Below are 27,672 nucleotides of genomic sequence, written 5' to 3'. Positions count from 1 at the left end.
AGAAAGAGTCTAGTGTAAATTTCCTTGGTATAACAATCCAAAGCTACCTGAAATGGGACACACATATTGACTCCCTAGCAACTAAGTTGTCAAGAAATATATTTGCAATCAGTACTATTAGCAAGTTCTGTAGAGACACTGTAGTCCTAAAGACTGCATACCATGCTCTTTTCTCCTCTCACTTTAACTAGGGTATTGAAATTTGGGGGGGCAACAACCAAAGCTAATCTAGATAAGCTACTCATTCTTCAAAAAAGGGGTGTGAGAATAATTTGTGGAGCAAAATACAGGGAATCATGTCGCAACTTGTTTCCAAAAACAGAGGTGTTAACTGTTATAAACACATACATTATGAAAGCCATATTGCTTGTGAAAAGACTGCACCCGAACACTTATTCAGATTTCCACCAGTACAATACTAGAAATAAAAAAAGATTTTACAGTGGCAGCCACAGAACAGCACTTTACGAAAAGGGGCCTCAGTACGCAGGTATAAAATTAGGTAATGCACTGCCTAGTGCAGTCATGGCTCTTCCTGCAATTAAACTGAAACATCAGCTTAAGAAATTTTTAGTAAAACACCCTTTCTACACACTAGAAGAGTACCATATTTATATGAAGAACAACAAATGCTTTGTGAAATTATGTGGATAGAAATCAGTAAACATCTTATTGTAATTTTGTTGTAAATTAATGACGTATTCAGAAGAATGTGTCTTGTGTATTGTACAATTAACTTTAATCATTACTGTTTCTTTGTACATGTGCACTGTACCATTTGATGTTGAATAAAGCTATTATTATTATTATTATTGTTATAATCATGCAACCTTCCAGAACCAACATGTGGTGCCAGACAGTTCCAGTGTAAAACAGGTCGCTGCATTCCAATGAGCTTCAAATGTGATTCTGAAAATGACTGTGGTGACTACTCAGATGAAACTGGTTGTGTAAATGTGACAGTACCTCTGTGATAATGGACGCTGTATTCCTGAAACGTGGAAATGTGATTCAGAGAATGATTGTGGTGATGGCTCTGATGAGAATGTGTCGTGTGTATTGTACAATTAACTTTAACCATTACTGTTTCTTTGTACATGTGCACTGTACCATTCGATGTTGAATAAAGCTATTATTATTATTATTATTATTGTTATTATTATAATCATGCAACCTTCCAGAACCAACATGTGGTGCCGGAGAGTTCCAGTGTAAAACAGGTCGCTGCATTCCAATGAGCTTCAAATGTGATTCTGAAAACGACTGTGGTGACTACTCAGATGAAACTGGTTGTGTAAATGTGACATGCGCTCTGTCTCAGTACCTCTGTGATAATGGACGCTGTATTCCTGAAACGTGGAAATGTGATTCAGAGAATGATTGTGGTGATGGCTCTGATGAAGGAGAATTCTGTAAAGAGAAGACATGTGCCTATTTTCAGGTAAATGTTGTGTACTATCTAGGTATTCTACTCACTATTTGTGAACTATATTGTAAACTCTAGTTGTATATTCTTTTGTTATTAGAAATATGTTTATTGACTGCATAATATATTTTATGTTCCATAACTTAATTGAAAGTGAATTTTTTAAAAAGTTGGCTGATTAATTTTAATTACTTTTGCCAAAACATATGTAAACTTTATATTAATTACATACTTTGATATATACAGACTGAAACCAAAATCTATACTGTTTTTTGTTATATAATTTTTCAGTTTACTTGTCCACGGTCTGGTCATTGTATTCCACAGTCATGGGTCTGTGATGGAGATAATGACTGTTTTGATAATCAGGATGAAGAAGGCTGCCCACCAATAACATGTACAGCATCACAGTTCAAATGTGCTGATTTGAAGCAGTGTATACAGGAATCATATAAATGTGATGGTATACCTGACTGCAATGATGGTAGTGATGAACAAGGCTGCCGTAAGTAGTGATTTGTTGTATTGTTTGTGAAAAAATTACAAAGTCCATGCGGGATGATAAAGTATTGAATGTTTATGTAAAATAATCAGTGAAAATTGTGACCAATTTGATATTGTTCTTTTTGGTGGTTAGTAAAATGAATCTTCATTTGACAGTGACAGGATTAGTGATTTATTTTAAAATCTGTGTCTATAACATTGACATAAAATACTTAGATGTGAGTATGCCATGGATACTGGAGTCATTTTAGAATGTGTATTCAACTGATGAGAAAGCAATATTTATGAAGAGGTGAACGTTGCCCATAGAGATTTGACTGGGATATATTTGTTTTTATGTTATTTCTATTTATTTATTTAACATGGCAGTATTATGACCAATCAGCCATGTCTTACATTTAACCAGGCATTCCACATATTTTGCATTACATCCATTACAGCAAGCAAAGTTATATCTAATATACAGCTTTATAAAAATTTTAATAATTACTGAAGTGCAAAAAAGTTAACATTCATTCATGAGTACAATGATAGGGACAGGTTACAGGAATGAATAACCAGAATAAGAAAGAAAGGAAGAAATAAAGGTGAAATTGTTTTTAAGTACATTGAAATCAAAATACCAAAATGTTACGTCTATTCATAATGTTCACAATATCATCACAAAGAATCTGGAGAGGAATTCCACCTTATGCAAGACACCTTTGTAATTCAGAACTGCAACATTCACAAAATGATCGTCGCAAAGAATACTTTTCAGTGAAGAGAAAAACTTGTTTGGTCAGAAAACATTCTCAATTTTCAGTATGTTTGAAGAATGAGGCCAAGTATGAGAATTTCAGTGCAGGGGGGGATGAAATGAAAAATAAAAATATAAGCTGTGTATATGATTTTTTATTTTTTAATTGAAGTTTCCATTGCATGTGCTCCAAGAATTGCTAAATGGATGCACTTTTATATGTAATACAGCATTAAATAATTCTGTTTTCTACTTCTCATCCATCAGTTTGCTGAAATTTTCTCCCATTTTGCAGCGTCCTTGGCTCCGAATCAGTGCGACAGTGAGAAACAATTCCAGTGTAAGTCCTCAGGGATATGCATTCCCCGATCATGGCACTGTGATGGTACACCAGATTGTGATGACGGCTCAGATGAACCATCATCTTGTGGACAGGTAAAATAATTTACTGATTTGGTACAACTTTGCAGAGTAATTGACGACTCCCCAAGTTGAACAGTAGTTTATTTCAGTGGTACACACTGCTACTTGCTCCTCCCAGTATTCATCATGAATTTATAATTCTAGGACAGTAAGAAATACGTTACTAGGTTTTGCGTGAATATAGGCCCCAATTTTTTTCTTAAATTTTTGCTTGAAAAATTATGGTGTGGCCTATAATTGAGATTTTCCCCTCAAATCATAAGTTATCAATTTCAAAAGGACATGTACATGTATCTTGTGGATCAAAATTAATACCATTACATGTTAGTGCAGTTACTTTTGTAAACCTTGAAAAACTAAGAAGAAAATAGCAGAAAAACTTATACCTTGTTTGTAAATAAAGTTATTGTTCTTGAAAAAGTCTCCAGTCAGCAGCGGGAGAACACCCACTCAAAAAGCTTTAACTTATGCAAACTTTTGAAGCCAGTGGCTCCTTCTTCTGGCAGAAGAGTTGAAGGGAAAGGGATAGAGGTGAAGGAAAAGGACTGGAGAGGTTTAGGAAAAGTGGTACAGTTTGGATAATTCACGCAGAACCCCGGGTCAGGGAAAACTTATCGGATGGGATGAGAAGTAAAGACTGATTGTTGGGACTGCACCAGACGAGGTTTGAAAACCTGAGAGCTTAAAGGTGCAAGATTGGGTAATATGCAAGACAGAGATTATTAATAAAACATTGTGCACAAGTTAATAAGAGTAAAAAGCTAAGTACTTGTATATAACAGAGATGGGAGGGGGGCTGTCGAAAAATAGACAGGTCAGAAAATAAAAGATGTAGAAAACTAAAATGGAGTGAAGAAATGCTGAGACGGAAGGAATAAAGAGCAGGTGGGTGGCGAGAACCAAGGACGCATTGTAGCGCTAGTTTTCGACCTGCGGAGTTCTGAGAAACTGGTGTCTGGGAGAAGAATCCAGATGGTGCGCGTGTTGAAACAGGCACCAAGGTCACAACTGTCATGTTGTAGAGAATGTTCTTAAATAGGATAATGTGTGTTGCTATTAACACACCTTCTGCCTATGTCCATTCATCGTGACTGATGACTGGGTGGTAGTCACGCCGATGTAAAAGACCAAACAGACTTCACACAACAATTGGTATATGAGTGTCTTTTCACAGGTGGCTCAATTTTATACTGTTATATCTTCTCAACTGGAAAACAATTGTGAAATTTTGTCTACTAATTAATTGTATATTACATGCTTTTTTTTCAGCTTGCAGTGGTTCTAATTTTTTTATACAGACTATTGCTTTTATTACTGAAACTAAAAGCTGAGCAAAATGTAGTATATCTAAAGAGAAACTGAATTGTTAAGGTCAGTACAAGACAAACAATGTGAACATTACTGTACTGCTCCCAAGGAGAAGCACAAAAAAAGAGTAGAGGAAAGCTGTACAAACTATTTAAGCTGCTGGCATAATATCAGGAAGAACAGTCATTGTTGAAAAGGCACTAGGAAAAAATGATTTTGGTTTGATCGTACATTGTCTTTAAAAGATGATATACCATTTCATTGGCGCGTCATGTTCCGTAAATAGCAAGAGGCTTTAGTGGTGTAGAGTGAGAAACTACAGACCACATCTCAGAATGCCCTTAGTAGCAATTTTCTGTCTGTGGTTGAATTGTGATTTTTTTTTCTTTGCTTGAGGCCGTAATTTTTTCTCTTCACACTTTGCAACTGTTTGTTGTTCAGTCTCATATACTCAAGCACCACACTTTCACTGAAACAACTTTGAACTTCCTGAACCTGAAATCTGGCTATTTTGTGTAAGTTTATGTGTGTTGGCCACTAGCTTCCTGGAAACCTTTAATGTTTTCTGGTCTTTCTTTTTATTTGAAATACAGAATTTTTTGTATCAACACTTTCATTGTTGAACAGTTCCGTCAGTCATGACCTATATGTCTTCTTATATAAATTCATGAATGTAAGATTCAGATATTTTAAAAGCTGCAACCTGATGCAATAATTAGTTTATTTTCAAAAGTTTGAACAATTAAAATAATTGATTCCAGTCACTTGAGTATTTCGGGATAAAATTCGTATGGATTTGACTTATGAGAATAGTTCAGTTTGAGACTGCTTCATTATACAACACTGATTTTGTGACTGTATTGAGCAGCTGAGGTAGTGAATGGTGATGGAAAGAAGGCAAACTGAAATATTCTTATTCTTATACACACTCCTCATCTGATTTGCAGTTCTTTTCACTGCTTATTGAATGAAATTATTAAATTGTTAAAATAAATCAGGAAGTGTCCTCTGGTAACAGATAATGTTGTTAAAGAATGCAATCTTATACAATCTTGTCAAGACTGCTGCTGCAGATAACAGAATGTTGAGGGAGGACCGGCTAGCTATGCAGCACAGAAATGTCACTAAGGTTTATTATTATTATTATTATTATTATTATTATGAGTGTTAACTGCTCAGTGATGAGACTGCAGCTTTCAGTGGTTTCAACTAGAGGTGAGCACATAATACTAAGCAGCAGCAGATCCAGAAATATCATCTGTCATGGGCAGAGACAAAAAAGAATAGTATGTAATTTGTTGTCCTCATTTTTGTATATTGTTTCCATTTTGCAGTTCCCATTATCATAATAATTACAATGAAGCTGTTTTGATCTACCCTTATGTACTTGAACTGCATTTTTCTTCTTTTAATGCTGTTTGTATGTTTACTGTTGTAGATTGACTGCCAAATGGGTTTCTTCAGGTGCAACAATTCACAGTGTGTGTTCAAGGCTTATATTTGTGATGGCAAAAATGATTGTGAAGATGGATCAGATGAAGACGCGAGACATGCATGTGGCCCACCTCCATTCAGGTATTGCCTTGGGATATGCCTTAACTTTTGTTAATGTTTTCCTTTAGTTTCTATGTGGAATTTGGTCAAATATATTTCACCATACTGCCAAATTTATTTATTTATTCAGCCAAAAAATCTTTACAAGTTGTGGGATGCACACACACACAAAGTACAGAAACAGTAATATTTCAACAATAAATGAATTTTCTGCTTTATTATTAAAAGAGCTTATACTACTTGCAGTAGCTGCACTGTCTTGCATCAAATCTACTCTTTTCAAGTTTATAAATGTTGCTGGAAATATTAAAATATCTGTCTCATTTGAAAACATCTTTTCCTGTGAAACTGGCCGGTATTTATTCCTGCCTCAAAAAAGATGAGAAGTATCTTCTAAGGCGTGTGTGTGTGTGTGTGTGTGTGTGTGTGTGTGTGTGTGTGTGTGAGTGAGAGAGAGAGAGAGAGAGAGGGAGAGAGCTGGCTTCTAAGTCAAGTGTTCAAAAGAGTTGCTCTTGTTGTTGAATTATGAAGCCCATTTTTTTATTTTACATCTAATGTTAATAAAATAAATATCGTTCTGAACACTGTCTTTTGTAAAACATCTAATAACACTGTCTGATGGAAAACACCTAACGTTTTCCTTTCCATTTTTTACCCAGACCTGTTTAATGACTTATGCACCATCTTCAGTGAGTCTTGCTTCATTTGGTATGGATTTGAGTGGTTTTCTGTGTCTATATTTTCAGCCTAGTTAGTTTGTTAACAACATGGAAAACCAGTCGTATTTGTGCTACATTTTTAATGTAAATGAATTGAGATGCACTGAAGTCCTAAAATGTACCGAAAGAGGTAAGAGAAAATATTTATTATTTGGCAGCAGAAGTTCATGTTAAAAACACTATATTTAGTGTTAAAGAGGTTCTGAACTTTTGTTTAGTTCTGTGTGTGAATACAGCAGTATTGCATCCTCCTTTTTTATTGGGGGGTGGGGATGGGGGAAAGGGGGGGGGGGGACATTTCAAACTGGTTGCTGACATGATTTACAGTGAGAGACAGCTTTTGCCTTACCAGAAAGGAGATAGAGATAAGTCTGCATTCATTATCTTGTTAATAAAGGAAAATGGTCAAAAATATATTGTCTCGGTTAAAGTTAACATCTTTCCAAGAAACAATTTCATTTAGAAGGAAAAAAGAAAATTCTTGTTTAATGTCCCATTGGCTAGGCCTTACGTATGGAGCATATCAGCAGATAAGACAAGGATGGGGAAGGATATTGGTTATTTAAATTACATAGGACCCAGCCTGGTTTTTTCCACAGTAGATCCTGGAAATCACAAAATACATAAATCTGGATTGCTGGGTGATGATTTGAGCCCCACTTTACTGAAGTGTGAAACCAAAAAGTGCTATAATATTTTCAGTTGTAACAATGAACAAAAAAACTTGCATGTCATTTTTTGATGTAGTCTCCCTGATGTTGAATGCACGTATTTCACCACTTTGAAAGTGCATAGATACCACTATGAAAGGATTCATTTGGTCATGTGTGTAGCCAATCATGGACTGAGGTTTTCACTACTTCATTACTTCTGAAATGCTTGCCTCTCATTGCTTCTTTGAGTGTACTGAACAGATGAAAGTCATCAGGAGCAAGGTTGGGTGAATAAAGACATACCAGACATTGAAATGTAATTTTCTGAAGAGTCTCAATTGTCTTACAGGCTGTATGTGGTCGGGCATTGTCATGCTTTGGCACTACTTCTGAAGTCAGAAGTCCTTGTTGTTTACTCCTGATTTCGGGTCAAAGCTGATTTTTCAGAATGTCTGTATAAGAAATACTGGTTACCTTCACTCCCCTATCCATGTAACGCTCCAAAATTCCACCATTTGCATCCCCGAAGAGAGTGAACATGGTTTTTCCAGCAGACAGCTGAGTGCAGAATTTTTTTGGTTTTGGTATGAGGTTTTCATTTCTTGTTGGGACTTGGTGGTAGTGGTCCCAAGTCTCGATCACCTGTTATAAATTTTCCCGGAAATGCATCACCATCAATATGGAAATGATGCACAAGTTCTTCACAGGCATCTATGTAATTCTCTTTCAATTCGGCAGTCAACTAATGTGGAAGTCATCTTGCAAACACCTTGTTGAAGTGCAGTACATTGTGAACAAATAAAATGAAATTATCGTGTGGCATAGCTGACCAGGAGACCCCATCTGGGGAAGTTCAGTCGCCGGGTTGCAAGTCTTATTTCAGGTGACGCCACGTTGGGCAACTTGTGCATCGGTGATGATGAGATGATTATGGGGACAACACAACAACTGGTCGACGAGTGGAGGAAATCCTCACCTGGCCGGGATTCGATCCCAGGCCTGCTGCAAATACGTTACCATTCATCTAAGCAGGTGGACATTGTGAACAATAGTCTACTCTGAGCCAATACTAATCTTCAGACTTGTGGCTATTTTGTTCAGAGTTATGCAACTGTTCTCCTTTACAAGCTCGTCTACTAATCTTCAAACTTGTGGCTATTTTGTTCAGAGTTATGCATATGCTCTCCTTTACAAGCTCATCCACTAACCACAGTTTTCTTATGTTGAGAGTCTGCCCTGGTCTTGGAGCATCCTCCACAGAAGTTACACCGCTTTTAAATGTCCTACACCACTTACACACTCGCTGCAATGACAAATCGAATCATGATACTGTGCTGTCATTCTGCGATGAGCTTCGATTGGTTTGACACCTCCATTACACAAAAAATGCACCATAGATTTCTGCTCAATCACGGTACATGTTGACAGTGGGGCTGCCATCTTGTTGTGAACATTGCTGCATTGAAGCATCACTCTGCCATCGGTCGGTCACTTTCTGAACCTCAAGGAACACTACTGCCACATAAAAACACCATCACACAACTTTCAAAATTTTATGGGACTCTTAAGGTTTTCATTTGACCATCCTCATATGTATTATTACAACTTTTCTTTGACATGTCTAACATCAATTTTACAGTTTGTGCTGTGTGATAAAACTGGACCAATAAAAAATCAAATCAACCAATCAGTTGTGTTTGGGCTTTGGGACTTGCCTGTTCCACCTTTCCCTCTCTTCTTACTGCTGTTTTTAGTTTGTTCTGAGGCCTGATGGCAGAGGATGGCAAAATATTCTTTTCCTTACATGTTACATTGTACAATGTAGCCCATAGTGGCCATAAAATCAGACAAACTTTATGATTAATGAATGTAAATAAGGGAAAATATCCCCATGCACACAGTATCCTGTATGTGGGGTAGTTGTATAGTTTTAACTATCATCACAAAAAATAAATCACATAATTAACTTTTGCAGCCTGTTGACAAAGTTGAGATGGATTGTGCCATTTTGATCAGTTTCTTCTGGTGCTGTGGTACGGTACCACGGTGCAGGGATTTCAGTGTCTACCAGGACTGTAGACATGAATCAGCAAACAAATGAAAAAATAATTTTGAATGATATATTAAATGTTTTCCGCTGCACAGTGATTTTATGGGCTGTCAACAATTATGCCTTGTGTATTACAGAAACAACACCTGAGTACACCCTAATAATAGTAATTTAAGACATGTGCATTTATTTATCAGAGAAACTTCTTTTGCTACAACAGAAATTACAATGGAAATTTGTTTCAGATGTGCATCTGATGAATGGCAGTGTCCAGGAGTGACAGGGCGCTGTGTCAAATATCACCAAGTATGCAATAATAAGCCAGATTGTCCCAATGGTGCTGATGAGGGTCCAGGATGTGACAGGAACAGCTGTGCATTCAGAGGACTCCTGTGTTCAAATACCTGTCTTCAGACACCTTTAGTAAGTACTCAAGTCTTAAAGTCATTTAGTTCTCTCTGTAAGCCTCACATATTTATTACAAAAGGATCATTTTGAGAGCCAAGGTTATCCCTAAGACATCTATAAAAGTTCAATGTTGTTTTTGTTTCCTCTTTAGAGTGTAGTTTATTTCATGTTTGCAACTTAAAGTACAAATTCTCTCTCACATTTTAAACTGATAGAAATAGTGTCTTTGAAACAACTTCCTATAGGCAAATAGTTATGCCCACATGCTTACAAACATCACTACCCCAGAAAAAGAGGGAACAGAGAAGGGAAAAAGACAAGTCAGTGTGTTGGCAGAGAGTGGTGCACAATGAGGGGGCATGAAGTTTCAGTCTACTCTTGAAATTATCACGGCCGTAACCTGTAGTAAGCTACTATCCCCACACCCTCACCAAGTGAGGTGGCACAGAGGTTAGCACACTGGACTCAGATTCAGGAGGGCGGCGGTTCAACACTGTGTACCACATCCTGATTTCGGTTTTCTGTGATTTCCCTAAATCACTTCAGTCAAATCCTGGGATGGTTCTCTGAAAGGGCATGAACGACTTCCTTCCCTAATCTGATGGGACCGATTACCTCACTGTTTGGTCCCCTCCTCCGAATCAATCAACCGACCGACCCTCACTTCCACCCAACAGTTTCCACCCCCTCTGTCATATCACCTCCTCCCATTTCATGTCCCCTCACCTTCATTGTTGTACCAATCGAAGCCAATGCAGACCCCTGTCTTTCCCCCTTCTCTGCTCCTCACCTCTTCCAGTCACTATTTTCTGCCCATAACCCCCACCTCCTCCCTCCCCTACAGCCTTCCGATGCTACATCTGGCAGCTTTGTCTTGCCACCATCTAGTCCCTGCACACTCTGCCAGAGAGCACTCTTCTCTACCCCCACACGTACCCTGCTATCCTTCTCTCTTCCTCGCCCCACTTCGGACTGCTGCTTTCATTCAGTGTGACAGTTGCATTCTCGCTGAAGTGACTGGAGATAGAGGTCATTTGTTTTTGACATGGAATTGCTTGTGTCAGTGCGTGTGTGTTTTTTCTGATCTGAAGAAGGCTTTGGCTGACAGCTCAGTGTGTAACAGTCTTTTTTTTGTGCCTGTCTGCAACTCAGTGTGTCATCTTTACAGTGAGTAGCAATCTATCCTTTTCATAATATTGCAAACATGGTTGTAGTTTGCTTCTTGCTTCTTGCTTCACATAGCAGACAGGAACATTGAAAGGGGCTGTAATATTACACTGAAATTGATTGTCAGTGTAATTCATATTGTGTACAGGATTGGAAGAAAATCCTTGCAGAATATAATCAATAAAACAACATTCAGTGCTCTGCCTCTTTTTCTAGTAGAAAGCACGCACATTCACACTTGCCGTAGAATTGTTAGTTCTGGGGTTTGGTGTGATGGATGCAGTAGTTTTTTTCAATGGGGGGGGGGGGGGGGGACACGACTGCAGTGGCGTGGGTGTCGGGGAAGTGGATCAGGCTCATCAGTGGTCATGTAGGATTTGCAGCAGAGATAGGAAGATAGTGGAACGAAAATTGCTGCCCTTCAGGCTGAGCTAGATCAGGCTAGGGAAGATCTGGACAGGTTAAGGAGGGAGAAGGGCAAAGAGAGGTGGGAAGTGGCAACAGGTAACAGAAGGAACAGGCCTAGAACTAAGTCTGACAGTTTTGTGGTGAATGTCAAAAATAAGTTTGACCTGTTGCTTCAGTTAGAAACTGATGAGCCTCAAACAGAGGTAGGTGTAGACAGGACACAACAAACTTTCAATAGGAAAGTCATTGAAAAGGAAGAAAGTTTTGTTGTTAGGCAGTTCTCATGCCAGAGGTGTAGGCCAACTTCTGCAGGAGGAATTGGGACCAGAATACCAGGTCACAATTTTTTTCAAACCAAGTGCTAGTCTGGATCAGGTGACAGAGGATTTAGGTTCACTCTGTAAAGAATTTACCAGGGAAGACACCGTGGTTATTGTGGGAGGGCCAGGGAACAGCATCGACAGAGGTCCTGGGTACAGTATAGAGTGTGACCTGGTAAAGATTGTGTCGGCATCGAGACACACCAATGTTGAATTTGTATCTGTCCTGAGACGCCATGACCGACTTCATTTGAACTCTTCTGTTGGGAGAGTTAATTTGGAGTTGGAACGGCTGCTTGGGTCGGGTGCGGGGGCTCATATTGGTGTGGTTCCTGTTGATTATCTCAGTAGGTGGGACTATACCAGGCTCGGCCTACATCTCAACAGGAAAGGGAAGGGGAAACTGGCTGGGGTAATAGCAGGAAATTTAAGGGGGGGGGGAGGCACTGCCATGAATGGTAAAATACCAGTGGTCACAGGTGTTGGAGCAGCACCTTTTTTAGGATAGGTAAGACAGAAAGATGTCAAGTTCTACGAGAGGTCAGGATTGAAACAAATCTTCAGTTTAGGAAAGAAATTAAGCAGCACAATTCTAGCACATTGGATCACCAATCACAGCTGTCAATTACAAATTTTCACCAATCACCAGAAATTTTATCTCCACCAAGTTGTATCTCAGTCCTAGGTAATTGCATTGATGAATTAAAGTCACCCAACCCAGTTGACATAATCTGCCTCTCTGAACACCATGTGACAACTGGTATAGGAACTAGGCCTAAGCACAATGAGAAACTCAGACAGGAGAGTATTGCAAATGTTAGAATAAGGAAAGGTTCTCATAAAAGTATAATTAAAAATAATGTAAGTATATTTCATCAAAATATTGGGAGTTTAAAGAATAAAACAGATGAGCTTCTGGTTTGTTTAGAAGATTTAGAAGCTGAGGATGAAATAGATATACTATGCCTGTCTGAGCTCTGAGCATCACATTGTTACTGATATGGATAAGGTAAATGTAAGTGGATATAAGCTCTCTGCACATGTAATGAGAGAAAATATGGAGAAAGGAGGAGTTTCCATATATGTCAAAAGTTATCATAGTGCAAAAAGTATAGAAACAAAAAAGTTTTGTGTAGAGAAACATATAGAAGCATGTGCCTGTGAGCTTAAATTAAATAAAGGCACATTTATAATTGTAACTTTATATAGGTCCCCATCAGGAAATTTTCATCTATTTCTGAAAAATTTGGACTCCTTGTTGTGCTATCTGTCAGACAGGGGGAAGCAAATTATTATTTGTGGGGACTTCACTGTAGATTCTCTGAAAGAGGGTAATAGGAAAAATGACCTTGAAGTATTACTCGGTTCTTTCAATTTGACACCCGTTATTGATTTTCCTACTCGGGTGGTAAAGGATAGCAGCTCACTGACAGATAACTTCTTTATAGACCAAGATAAGTTTAACCAGATAAATGCTCAGCCTGTTGAGAATGGTCTTTCTGATCATGGTGCACAGCTAGTTACAATATATGACATAGCTCCATTCAGAAATACTAAACAGTCCTCCAAAGTAGTATGTTCAGTCAACGATTTAACAATTGTAAATTTCAGGGAAAGCCTACAGCAATTAGGCTGGGATGGGGTGTACCGTGAACCTGATGCCAATTTAAAATATAATTTATTTCATGACATTTTTCTAAATGCATTTGAAAACTGCTTCCCCAAGAAAATAGTTAAATATACTCGTAAGAAACCTTGTAACAAACCATGGCTTACTAAGGGTATAAAAATATCTTGTGACCGGAAAAGGGAAATGTATCTGACAGCAAGAAAGAGTAGTGACCCAGAAACTATCAAACATTATAAAAACTACTGTGTTATATTAGGAAAAGTTATTAAAAAATCCAGAAGTATGTGTATCATGTCTGAAATCAGCAACTCTGATAACAAAATTTAAAAAATTTGGAATATTATTAAAAGAGAAACAGGTCAACCAAGAGCACAGGAAGACAGTATTACCATCAAATTGAATGAAAACTTTACAAACAAAAAGTCAGAAGTTGAAAATATTTTTAATAGTCATTTTCTAAATGTTGTGGATATAGTAGGATCCAGGTGTTCATTAGAAGATGCTAGGCTGTTGGAAGAGGCCATACCTATGCAGTTTGATACAATTGAAATCTCACCCACTTCTCCCTCTGAAATTAGGAAAATAATAAACTTGCTTAAAAGCAAAAACTCACATGGAATTGATAGCATTTCCAGCAAAATACTAAAAGCTTGTTCTCAACAGATAAGTAAGATTCTCAGCCACCTGTGTAATAGCTCTCTGGAACAAGGCATTTTCCCTGATAGACTGAAATATGCTATTGTTATACCTTTGAATAGAAAGGGGGATAGATCTGATGTCAACAATTACCGTCCAATCTCCCTTCTAACAGCTTTATCCAAACATTTTGAGAAAGTAATGTATTCAAGAGTAGCTTCACATATCTGTAAAAATGAAGTACTAACAAAATGTCAGTTTGGTTTCCAGAAAGGTTTTTCAACAGAAAATGCCATATATGCTTTCACCAATCAAATTTTGAGTGATCTGAATAACCGAACACCACCCATTGGGATTTTTTGTGATCTCTCAAAGGCTTTTGATTGTGTAAATCATGAAATTCTGCTAGACAATCTCAAATATTGTGGCATGGGTGGGACAGTGCACAAATGGTTCAATTCGTACTTGACTGGACGAGTGCAGAAAGTTGAAATAAGCAGTTCTCATAATATGCAAAGATCAGCACATTCCTCAAACTGGGGAACTATCAAGAATGAGGTTCCAGAAGGGTCAGTCTTGGGTCCTTTGTTGTTCTTAATATATATTAATGACTTGCCATTCTATATTCATGAAGAGGCAAAGTTAGTTCTCTTTGCTGATGATACAAGTATAGTAATCACACCTGACAAACAAGAATTAACTGATGAAATTGTCAATACTGTCTTTCAGAAAATTACTAAGAGGTTCCTTGGAAACGGACTCTCACTGAATTTTGATAAGACACAGTACATACAGTTCCGTACAGTGAATGATATGACGCCATTAATAAATATAGACCTTAATCAGAAGCATATAGCTAAGGTAGAATATTCCAAATGTTTAGGTTTGTCCATCGATGAGAGATTAAATTGGAAGAAACACATTGATGATCTGCTGAAACGTTTGAGCTCAGCTACTTATGCAATAAGGGTCATTGCAAATTTTGGTGATAAACATCTTAGTAAATTAGCTTACTACACCTATTTTCACTCATTGCTTTCATATGGTATCATATTTTGGGGTAATTCATCACTGAGGAATAAAGTATTTATTGCACAAAAGCGTGTAATCAGAATAATAACTGGAGTCCACCCAAGATCATCCTGCAGACATTTATTTAAGGATCTAGGGATATTCACAGCAGCTTCTCAGTATATATACTCTCTTATGAAATTTGTTATTAACAACCAAACCCAATTCCAAAGTAATAGCAGTGTGCATAACTACAATACTAGGAGAAAGGATGATCTTCACTATTCAAGATTAAATCTAACTTTTGCACAGAAAGGGGTGAATTATACTGCCACTAAAGTCTTTGGTCACTTACCAAATAGTATCAAAAGTCTGGCAGATAACCAACAAGTATTTAAGAAGAAATTAAAAGAATTTCTGAATTACAACTCCTTCTACTCCATAGAGGAATTTTTAGATATAAATTAAGAAAAAAAACTAAGAAGTTATTAAAATAATAAAAAAACACAAAAAATAAAAAAAGTTCTTATATTAACTTAAGTATGTTGTTAAATTAACTTAATTATGTCATGTATTGGAAAATTCGACTCGTTCCACATCATTACGAAATATCGTATTCATTATCCATGGAACTAGTATTAATCTAATCTAATCTAATCTAATCACATGCAACCACCCAAACGTATACCGCCACAGCCATGGGGACACTGATTCTGATCTGATTTGATACATCAACTTAAATATGAGTAATGGAGCCATGAAAGAAAATTTGAGAGCTGTGACATGTCAGTACTTTAGATCACCTGGTAAAGTTGATAGGCAAGTTAAGAAAATATCGTGCAGAAATAAAATATTTTATCCAGTCAGTTATGGAAATAAATATGCTCTTCATGAATTTGACTTTAATTTCTGTAATATATATAGCTATACAAAGGCAAGTCAATGTTCAATGTTATTATCAAATATCTCAAAAAGTTCGTGATCGATTTAGTTCAAACTTTTACACTATACATACTCAAATAAACATTTATATCTAAAAACAAAGATGCAGTAACTTACCAAACAAAAGCATTGGTATGTTGGTAGAGACAATAACAAACACAAACACACACACAAATTTCAAGCTTTCGCAACCCACGGTTGCTCCATCAGGAAAGAGGGAAGGAGAGGGAAAGACGAAAGGATGTGGGATTTAAGGGAGAGGGTAAGGAGTCATTCCAATCCCGGGAGCAGAAAGACTTAGCTTAGGGGGAAAAAAGGACAGGTATACACTCGCACACACACACACACACACACACACACATATCCATCCGCACATACATAGACACAAGCAGACATTTGTAAAGGGTTTAAAACGAAACTTTGGGATTTCTGCATAGTATTATAATTCATGCAACATATCACATTTGTGAGGCATAACAGTGATTTTGTTGGTCATATAATGTTATATATGCTGTCATCATCATCATCATCTTCTCACAGCTACTGAACCTGAAGGTTAGTTGTTTGCAATGACCGCAACAGATTATCTGCCATATCTTTGTTAATTCAAGCTTGTGTTCCATTTTTAACAACCCCATTTTCGTTGCTTCTTTCGCACATATAAAAAGTCATGAGAGAAAAGTAATATTTTGACCAAGTAATAGGTTTCACAGAACACAACAAGATAGGTGTTGTTTTGAGGCTGAGAAACTGACTTCAAAATAGTATATATCTAGGGAAGCAGTGATATTGTTGTAAATGTTCAGCTTTCACATTAGTAACACATATGATGGTCCATGTTAAAATTTTGTAGCAAAGCACACTATTGAAGCTTAACAGTGTTTTCAAACTAAAATTGGCAAAAGGTAAACTTGTCATAGCACTCTTTAGAAACAAATTATGGGCCAGAAAAATTATATGAAACAAGTGTGCTATTTTGTTATAAAGTTTGATTCTGAAGGTCTAATGCATTGTACTTGTATCTTTTTAAGGGTGCAGTGTGTACATGTCCTCCTGGGGAAGTAATGAGCAGCAATGATAGCCTCACATGCCAAGACCTAAATGAATGTGAACCTCCTGGTATGTGCTCTCAACACTGTCAAAATACCAAGGGCAGCTTTATTTGTTATTGTGAGGAAAACTATGTACTGGAGAGTGATAATCGTACCTGTAAAGCTATCAGTAAGTACAAAATTCTTAATAAATATATAACAGTTATTGTAAATAAGACATATATGAAAAATAGTATGATTAAAAACCAACCTTAATTGCAGATGAGAGTGGAGCATTCCTTATCATATCAAATCGTCATTCCATATTAATTGCTGACCTGAAAGATAATGGATTGGAAAGGGTCCCAATTATCGTTGAGAACGTTGTTGCTACAGCATCCAATATGCATACTGGGACTATATTTTGGTCTGACATGAAACTGAAGAAGATTTCACGACTTGATAGGGGCAGTGATCCCAAGGAGGTAATGTTACTACTTTATTTATTACAGCTTTGTGTAAGCGAATTTCCTTAATTTGTCAGTTTTTGTGTGTTCTTTGTCATTGCACTGAGCTTCTAAGTTATTTTCCTTGTGCAATTTTCTTCAGGTGATATCAAATGGCCTAGATCTTGTTGAAGGCTTGGCTTATGATTGGATTGCCGGAAACTTGTACTGGCTTGATTCAAGGTTAAATACTATTGAGGTAGCTAAGGAAAATGGATCAGACAGGATGGTGCTGTTAAAGGAAAACATTACTCAGCCTAGGGGGATGGCACTGGATCCTACTGATAAGTAAGTTATCTTGACTTCATGGAAAAACAATACTATGAATTCATGAACGGTGTCATATGTACCTTCATTCATACTCAGTGTACAAAGTAAGTGAAGAAAGGTTTTGTAAATTGTGAAAGTGGAAATTTTCTCTATGTCTTTCCGTGTATTACTCATGTGACCCATACAGAAAGAAACAGCGTCTTGTTTTGTAATGGATTGGTGGGTATTGCATTATTTTTGAACAAAAATGGAGATCCATTTGAACATTACCAGCTATAATGCAGTGGAGCATGTTTTAATGTGTTTCCAATTTTAAATAAATAAATTTGATTCCTATGGCCTGACAACCCGAGTAAAATTCACACAAATTCCATGTAGCTGTCCCATTGTCTGGAGCCTTTTCTCAGTCATTGAGGGATCCCGCTTTTCAGTGATCTCTATATTTTAATGCCATAACTTTGTTCGTGGAGATCTTCTTCCTTCTGGCACTACTTATGTTGTTTAATGATTGCCATTAGTTTGGTAAATATATATAACATGTCATGTGTAAACTAGTCCCTACATCTTAAGCAACTTGTTATATGTAACTGTCTGGTTTCCAGTCTTTTCTCTTCATACTGTCTTTATCTTCACTGCATTTATTTCACCTTATCTAGTTCTGACCAAGGGCTCCTAGAGTTACTGAAGTCCAGTTTCATTGCCAACCAGAATAGAGGGACATAGTGTAATAGTTGTTGATAAATTATTTCTAAATCCAACATTCTTTCTGAAATGGGTTCGAGCCCCATAAAAAATGGTTTAATTTAGAATGGTAGACAAATGGTGCCAATAAAGTACTGGGTTTATACAGCTACTACTCTGCGGACTTTCAACCAACCCCAGCCAGCCCAAATGCACACTGTTCAAAGGACCTTGATTCATCAAGCAAAATGTGCCTATGATGCTGAAAACTTGCCACAAGAACTGAACCACCTATGAAATGTCTTCCATGTCAATGACTACAACAACAAACCAAGTGAGGTGGCGCAATGGTTAGCACACTGGACTTGCATTCAGGAGGACAACAGTTCAAACCCACATCTGGCCGTCTTGGTTTAGGTTTTCTGTGATTTCCTTAAATTGCTACAGGCAAATGCCAGAGGGGACTGATGACCACAGATGTTAAGTCCCATAGTGCTCAGAGCCATTTGAGCAAATGCCAGGATGGTTCCTTTGAAGGGCTTCAAAGGGTTCAAATGGCTCTAAGCACTATGAGACTCAATATCTGAGGTCATCAGGCCCCTAGACTTAGAACTACTTTAACCTAATTAACCTAAGTACATCACACACACCCATGCCTGAGGCAGGATTTGAACCTGTGACTGTAGCAGCAGCTCGGTTCCGGACTGAAGCGCCTAGAACCGCTCGGTCACAGCGGCCGGCCTTTGAAAGGCCACAGCTGATTTCCTTCCCCATCCTTCCCCAATCCTAGCTTGTGTGCTCCACTCTAGTGACCTCCTTGTCGACATGACATTACACACTAATCCCCTCCTCTTCCTGCCTGCTACAACAACAACTATTTGCAAGCAGTTTCAGGAGGCATCGGTAAGCAAAATATCACACAAGATGAAAGTAAAATGCTTAAATTCTTGACATTCTGTTGTTCAGGGACAGGGAAGATTAGCCAGTTTCTGAAGAGTCATGACATCAAGTCAGTTTTCAGGCCTCCTGCTACAATACATCAATTCATTGAGACCTGTCGAAAAATGAGACAGAACTCAGAGCTCCTGGTGTTTACAAAATACAATGTGAGTGCAGGTAGTATTGAATCAGAGAGACCATGAATTTGATAGAAGAATGTCAGATTGAAGATGAGAGGTGTCAGCAGTTGTCCTATCCGGAATCACGGATGATAGCTAAACAGGCTTTGAAAAATGGACTTAAAATTGCAATCAACAGCAGCTGTATCATCATTGATGCTTACTGCTATGTAATTAAAGAAGCTATAGAGATCAAAACAGCTGATAACATTACTAGTAAAAACAGTGGTTTGCAGCTGAACACCTCTGGCCATTGTGAGTTTAAGTGGGCAAAGCAGACATGTGAGACAAAAATATGGCCGTTTGTTATGATACAGTGAACACCAATGATGTCATAGCCATTACTAAGGATGAGAACAAGGATCATACAGCAGTTGGTTATGACTTGATTATGGGCAAAGAGCATTTGGCAATAAGCTCACAGAGATACATAACACTTAACAGGGCTGGAAGCCTGAGAAGATTGTATTCAGTCATATCACTGTGAGCCATGCATTCATAAATCTTGAAACTACATCTCAGTTTGGCTTGTGCACAGATAAAGCAATACTTACACGTATGGATTTCATCTTAACATTATAAAACAGAGAGCCACATTTGCAAATTATACAACAGGAATAACTCTAATATTGTGTCCCATAACATGCAGTGCATGGCCCACACCTGATCTTGGGCTTCATAAGTGATTTACTAGGGATATAAGCAGACAGTAAAGCTTGCTGACCAAACAGGTGTTCTGATGGGTCTCCGTGTGTGTAGTTCTTTGATATCCAGATGGATAATAAACTGAAGTGGCACCAGTACAGGAATAAGTTAACCAAACAGCTCAGCTCTGCCAACTTTGAACTTAAAAATGTCTCTCATTGTGTTGTCCTGTGGTGAGGATTGTTGGCATACTGTGAATACTTTCCCTCAGCACTGTTGTATGCCTTGATCTTTTGGGGGAATGCAAATAATATCAAAAAGTATTTATTCTACATAAATGTGCGATATGAGTATTGTGTAAAGTGGATCAACTAGTATCTTGCAGAAACCTCCTGTTGGTCGTAGATACTTGTATTTTTACATGCCAATGCATGTATTCTGTAATGGTATTTGTGGTTAATAATGAAAGTGAATTTGGAATGAACTTTGCAATTCCCAACTATAATGCTAGAAGTAAAAATAATTCCCGTGCACTATACATTAGTATCTAGCGTTCAGAATAGAGTTCAATACTCTGGAGTAAAAGCCTATAACAGGTCACCAGTAAACTTCAGACAACAAATTAAAAGATCCCAGATATTCAAAAAGAAGTAAGAGAATACGTTATTAGCCACTCCTCAAATTTATCTGAATATTTGGACTCTACATATCTCCAGTGTTTGTGATAAATAAATAGCTCTTGACTTTTTGAGTGTGTAGACAACTGATAGTTTTTTGCATAAAGTTATGTAAATGCTTTGTATGAAGTATTAGCAGCTGTGTGGAATGAGAGAAAGAGCAGTGGCTTTTTTCAATACGCCTGTTTTCTCCTGACCTAGATGTATAAAGGAACCTACAAGTAATTCCCATAATAACCAATGTGAATAAATTACCACTACTCAAAAATTTTTGTGGCATTCCTTACAGAAGTAGCATGTGTTGCCTGCTTCTCCTTGTTAATGAATGACTATTTGTTCCACATTCATGAAGGCTCTCTTTCATAATGGGTTTTATTACCTGTATGTGTTATATTTTCTGGAATCAGGAGGGATAACTGGCAGCTAAGGTTACAAGGTCCTTAGTTCTACCAGGGAATTGAGTTTTTCACAGTTGGTACCACTGTTGCATATGGTAGTGCACACTGAAACAAATTAGTGTGAATGGTTATTAGTAGTGCCCAAACTCTCATTGTGGTGACAATTAAAGATGAGCACTCTCATTCTGTCTCCCAACCAGTGCAAAGTGCGTGCCATGATACGCTGCTTGAATTGTCAAGGTCGTGAGTGCTGCTGTGATTCATTCCAAAACTGTGTAAGTGTATGGGGAGGAGGTAATATTGTGGTAACATGTGACAAAATTGGTACAGATGGAAATTCACAATGAAGTGAGAAGTGGACACCTGTCCATTATGATTGATGAACTGATGCAAAAACTTGCAGAGTGTATTTGTTCTGATTGCCATGTGTTTGTGGATGACCTGCACAAACTATTTCCTGAAGTTTGTCAAACTGTTGTTCATGAAATCGTGGGTGATCAACTAGGATATCGCAAGATGTGTATGCAATGGGTTCCAAAGATGTTTACTGCAGAACACAAAATCAACGGACTCAAGGCTATGCAAGAATATTTTGATCATTTTGCAAGTGACAGAGAGATGAGAGTGAAACATGGGATTACCATCATACACTGGAGAACAAGCAACAACCAGTGCAGTGGTGCCACAGTCATTCTCCCTCAACAAAAAAATTAGAAACACAGCAATCTGCTCAAAAAATCATGGCAACTGGCTTTTGGGACAAAAAAGTGGTTCTGCTTGTTAAGTTCTTTCCAAGGGGTGAAACAATCATCTCTGCACGATACTGTGAGACTCTCAAGAAACTTCACAAAGCCGTACTGAACAAACACTGTGGAATTCTGATGAGGGGAGTCTGCCCCCTTCATAGCAACACTAGGCCGCACTCAGCACGAGCAGTGTAAGAGTTGTTGACCTCATTCCACTGCAATCTTTGAAAAGAACCCTCTCATATGTCCTGATCTCATACCTGGCAACTATCATTTATTTCAAAAATATGTGTGAGGAAAACATTTTTCCAATGATGAGGAGGTAGGTGTAAATCAAAGTGGCGAATTGGTTAAGTGGTTCGCAGGAGACATATACATCGCAGGTATTAAAACACTCATCCTATGGCTGACAAAATGCATTGAAGCAATTGGTGATTATACGGAAAAATTATGTAATACCTATACTGCTATTCCTGTATGTTTCATTGAAATATATGCATTTGTGTTTGTGTAAGAAATCTTGCACTCTCTGGATATCCCTCATAAGTTTTAAGTATGATCTTTCAGCTATGTTCATACAGTTTATTTGTCTGTTTGTTTCTTACTCCATCAATCCATCTGTGACAAACTCACAAAGATATCTATTGTGAAATTTTTAATGTCATTTTACATAATCTTTCTAAACAAATTGATACATAGTTAGTCATGTTACAAAAAAGACAAAAGTAATATTAGGTCACTTTTGCATTATACGTAAGTGCTATGTCCATGATGCAAATTCATACCGAGTGATTTGTCACAAAGAAACCAGTCATCAACCAGTAGGATGGCTTGAAAATATAAGCACTTTGGTTGGTTATGGTCCTGTTGGAAATAGAATGCCCTATCATTGCTCCAAACTGGTAATTGGCTCATCCAGTCAGCAGCTAAATGTGAAATTAGTTTTATATATATGCAAAGCATTGCCAGAGGTAGAAGTAACATTAAGTATGAGAAAAACCATAAGATTTATTAACATCAAAACTCCAAACTTTCATAGCTGTAACCTGACATTGCTAAACCATCAAACCACAGGTTCATTTTCCATTATTAAAGGGAAATGGGGAGTAATATAAATTAAATGAATACGTTGGATTTTTTGTCCCCTTATTGATCTGCATAATGTAGTCAACTGGAAAAACACATTGAATAATGAGGGAACAAGAATATAGAACAAACTGACTAGCAACACTATTACCACTGTATAACTTTTTTAAAATTAATCTCATTCGTTGGAAAATGGTTATGCAATGACTACCACTTTGCATTTGGAGACTGCTGCACATGGAAGTAGAAAATATTAACACCAGTGAAATCTTTATTCAAAACTAAAATTTTCTTTAACAAATGGATATTGGAACAGTAGTGAATTATTTGATAATGACAAGCAAATTATAATGTATTACATATATCAATTGGAAGTATAAAGTTGTCGATTTTTAAAATTATGTTATTGTTATTTATTTTCTTGTAGAGCTCGTTGGTTATTTTGGACTGATTGGGGAGAAAATCCTCGCGTTGAAAGGGTTGGCATGGATGGAAGCAATCGTACCATTATCATCAATACAAAAATCTATTGGCCCAATGGACTTACGTTGGATATCGCTAACAAGCGTGTGTACTTTGCAGATTCTAAACTAGACTTCATAGATTTTTGTTCATATGACGGAACTGGTCGCCAACAGGTCAGTAAAAGTATTAGATGATAATGCTGCTTAATTTAGGACAAGAAGTGAAGTAAATCTCAGGTGACTAGCTCTGGCTTGTCACATCTATATATTTATTATTGCACTTGTTTTCAATATATGTTTATTAGTACTTTTATAATTTCATTTATCTTTTATAGTTTTTTGAAGTTATATTTATACTTATGTGTACGATGAGGTGTAATGTGAATAAGTGCTACTCACAAAATAGAATAGTTGCTGAGCAACATACAGTCATATAAAAAAGGTAACAACTTGCTAAAATTGTGGGTGATATCAAAAAAGTTAACAGCTTGCTAACTAAAATTTTGGATGATATGCTTATTCAGAACAAACTAAAAACAGGTTTGATGATAAATAAACACATTGAGACAAAACAAATATCTGAAGTAAATGTTGTATTTAATATGCGAAATACATGTTCAACAAGAGGGTAGTGCTTGTACACAGTAGTAGACAGATAACTTTTGTGTTTAAGTAACTGAAATTTGACAGCAGAATTCAAAGACTTAAAGTACTCTTCAGGTTTGTAGGATGTGGTGTATCATACATTTAGTCTTAACACTATGGAAACTGTAATTTCTGGGCAGATTAAACCCATTAAATCAAATTAAGAGGGAGGACTTATAAAATATATTTCAAGTGAATCTTGAAATGTGGCAACTTTGAGACAGACACAAATATTCACCATATCCAGCACCGTTATGTCACAAAAAGACTTTAATTTGTAACAACAACACATTACATCTTTCGGTAGAAGTGTGCACAAATTATATTCAAAAGTTTTTCACTAGATAGAAAAGTTTTTCCCAGTTGTTTGAACTAGCTCCTCAGTTGGTTGTGGGAAATAAGATGTTCCTTTTAAAACTTTTAAGCCAAACTTTGTACTAGATCTATAACTTTATATGCATATGTTGCAGGTTTTGGCAGCAAGCCATTATTTACTTCATCCACATTCTCTCACACTTTTTGAGGATACTGTATATTGGACAGATCGTCAATTGAATCGTGTCCTGTCTGCTCACAAGTTCCGTGGTCACAACCAAACTGTGGTATCACATCTGATTTCACAGCCACTCAGCATACATGTGCATCACTTTGCACTGCAGCCCAATGCAAGCAATCCATGTAAAACAGCACGCTGTACCCAGTTGTGTCTTCTTTCTCCTACTTCACCCACTGGATATACCTGCAGATGTAGGCCTGGTTTCCGAATGTCAATTGAAGGGGTCTGTACAGTTGGTAAGTATACATATCTTTGTTTTTGATAATTTTTTTCAAATGTGACATTGATTTAAATACATTGTTACTTAATGTTTTCTTTTGTGCAACACATATTTTCCAAAAAGAGTCACATGCAAGAAGTTGTAAGACATTGCTACAAATAATTTTGTCAGTAGTTACATATTTTGTCTGTAAAAGAACTACTGAAGCCACTACGTTCCTCTGGAATAACTGATATATATGACAAGGAAGTGCTTAGTGAGGTAGCCATACAAAAACAATCATTCAAACTGTAGGTGACACCACATTGTCAGGGTTGTTAACTTGTACTATCTTGCAGAGTATGCACATTGCTTACCTATGTGTGAAATTATAATTGTGGTGGAGTGGGATTTGAACATAGAGACCAGTATCCTCACATATAGTCAACAAAGTGAATATTCTACAACAGAGCAAACAAATTAAATCTCAAAATGTATGTAGTTCAGATGGTTTTGACACAAAACACCAGCCCACAACATGAAGTCCTTGCAAGACATGAGTGGAAAGTAAATTGGATGTAAACTAAATATGAATCTGTCCATATCCAGTTATATTTTAAGAACAATAATATTATGAGTAGCAACTTTCCTTCTCATAATATTGTTACATTCTATCCTAGATTTTCCACTGTTATATTTTAAGAACAGTATTTACATGTTAGTTTCATAATACTTAGTAAAGGAGGACAGAGTGACAAGACCCCAACACAAATTTTTCCTGCACTCATGATGATTGCTTACTCTTTGTCTATTTAGCTACATCTACGTCTATACTCTGCAAACCACTGTGAAGTACATGGCAGAGGCTACATCCCACAGTACCAGTTATTATGGCTTTTTCCCATTCCATTCATGTATGGAATGCAGGAAAAATGATTGCTTAAATGGCTGTGTGTGCTGTAATTAATCTAATCTTGTCCTCATGATCCCTATGGGAGCGATATTTAGGGGGTTGTAGTATATTGCTAGACTCATCATTTAAAGCTGATTCTTGAAACTTTGTTAGCAAGCTTTCAGAGGATGGTTTCTGTCTGTTGTCAAGAGTCTGCCAGTTCAGTTCTTTCAACATCTCAGTGATACTGTCCTGTAGATCAAACAAACTTGTGACCATTTGTGCTGCCCTTCTAATGTACATATTCAGTAGCCCCTGTTAAAATCAAACAATGGAAAATCCACGATGGAATGTAACAATATTAAGAGAAGTAAAGTTGCTACTCACCATATAGTGGAGATACTGAGTCATAGGTAGGCACAGCGAAAAGACTCACAATTATAGCTTTTGGCCATTAAGGCCTTCATCAACAGTAGACACACACACACACACACACACACACACACACACACACACACACACACACAATTGCCTGAGACTGCAGTCGTATATGTGAGTTTGCATTGTGTGTGTGTGTGTGTGTGTGTGTGTGTGTGTGTGTGTATTGTTGACAAAGGCCTTAATCGCCAAAAGCTATAATTGTGAGAGTCTTTTTGGTGTGCCTATCTGCGACTCTGTATGGTTAAATGATGATGGCGTCCTCTTGGGTAAAACATTCCGGAGGTAAAATAGTCCCCCATTCGGATCTCCGGGCGGGGACTACTCGAGAGGATGTCGTTATCAGGAGAAAGACACCTGGCATTCTACGGATCGGAGCGTGGAATGTCAGATCCCTTAATTGGGCAGGTAGGTTAGAAAATTTAAAAAGGGAAATGGATAGGTTAAAGTTAGATATAGTGGGAATTAGTGAAGTTCGGTGGCAGGAGGAACAAGACTTCTGGTCAGGTGACTATAGGGTTATAAACACAAAATCAACTAGGGGTAATGCAGGAGTAGGTTTAATAATGAATAGGAAGATAAGAATGCGGGTAAGCTACTACAAACAGCATAGTGAATGCATTATTGTGGCCAAGATAGATACGGAGCCCATGCCTACCACAGTAGTACGAGTTTATATGCCAACTAGCTCTGCAGATGATGAAGCAATTGAAGAAATGTATGATGAAATAAAAGAAATTATTCAGATAGTGAAGGGAGATGAAAATTTAATAGTCGTGGGTGACTGGAATTCATCAGTAGGAAAAGGGAGAGAAGGAAACGTAGTAGGTGAATATGGATTGGGGGTAAGAAACGAAAGAGGAAGCCGCCTGGTAGAATTTTGCACAGAGCACAACCTAATCATAGCTAACACTTGGTTCAAGAATCATAAAAGAAGATTGTATACATGGAAGAAGCCTGGAGATAGTGACAGGTTTCAGATAGATTATATAATGATAAGACAGAGATTTCGAAACCAAGTTTTAAATTGTAAGACATTTCCAGGGGCAGATGTGGACTCTGACCACAATGTATTGGTTATGAACTGTAGATTAAAACTGAAGAAACTGCAAAAAGGCGGGAATTTAAGGAGATGGGACCTGGATAAACTGAAAGAACCAGAGGTTGTACAGTGTTTCAGGGAGAGCATAAGGGAACAATTGACAGGAATGGGGGAAAGAAATACAGTAGAAGAAGAATGGGTAGCTTTGAGGGATGAAGTAGTGAAGGCTGCAGAGGAGCAAGTAGGTAAAAAGACGAGGGCTAGTAGAAATCCTTGGATAACAGAAGAAATATTGAATTTAATTGATGAAAGGAGAAAATATAAAAATGCAGCAAATGAAGCAGGCAAAAAGGAATACAAACGTCTCAAAAATGAGATCG

At 37.4% G+C, this 27,672-nt stretch overlaps 1 protein-coding gene across 1 annotated transcript in view; it reads left to right on the top strand.

The window, feature by feature from the left end:
* Positions 1-27,672, top strand: part of LOC124789833 (low-density lipoprotein receptor-related protein 2) — a 216,061-nt gene that overhangs the window by 82,575 nt on the left and 105,814 nt on the right. Inside the window, exons 16-25 of the mRNA XM_047257326.1 lie at positions 1,182-1,441; positions 1,718-1,931; positions 2,965-3,104; positions 5,839-5,975; positions 9,622-9,799; positions 16,930-17,119; positions 17,212-17,414; positions 17,539-17,723; positions 23,484-23,694; positions 24,636-24,957. Of these exons, the coding sequence (XP_047113282.1) occupies positions 1,182-1,441; positions 1,718-1,931; positions 2,965-3,104; positions 5,839-5,975; positions 9,622-9,799; positions 16,930-17,119; positions 17,212-17,414; positions 17,539-17,723; positions 23,484-23,694; positions 24,636-24,957 (2,040 nt within the window). The remainder of the gene's footprint in view (positions 1-1,181; positions 1,442-1,717; positions 1,932-2,964; positions 3,105-5,838; positions 5,976-9,621; positions 9,800-16,929; positions 17,120-17,211; positions 17,415-17,538; positions 17,724-23,483; positions 23,695-24,635; positions 24,958-27,672) is intronic.

Source organism: Schistocerca piceifrons, chromosome 3 (genome assembly GCF_021461385.2).
Source record: "Schistocerca piceifrons isolate TAMUIC-IGC-003096 chromosome 3, iqSchPice1.1, whole genome shotgun sequence".
NCBI classification, from domain to species: Eukaryota; Metazoa; Arthropoda; class Insecta; order Orthoptera; family Acrididae; genus Schistocerca; species Schistocerca piceifrons.
Note: the sequence above shows the minus strand (reverse complement) of the source record. Positions and strands in the feature narration are given on the sequence as shown.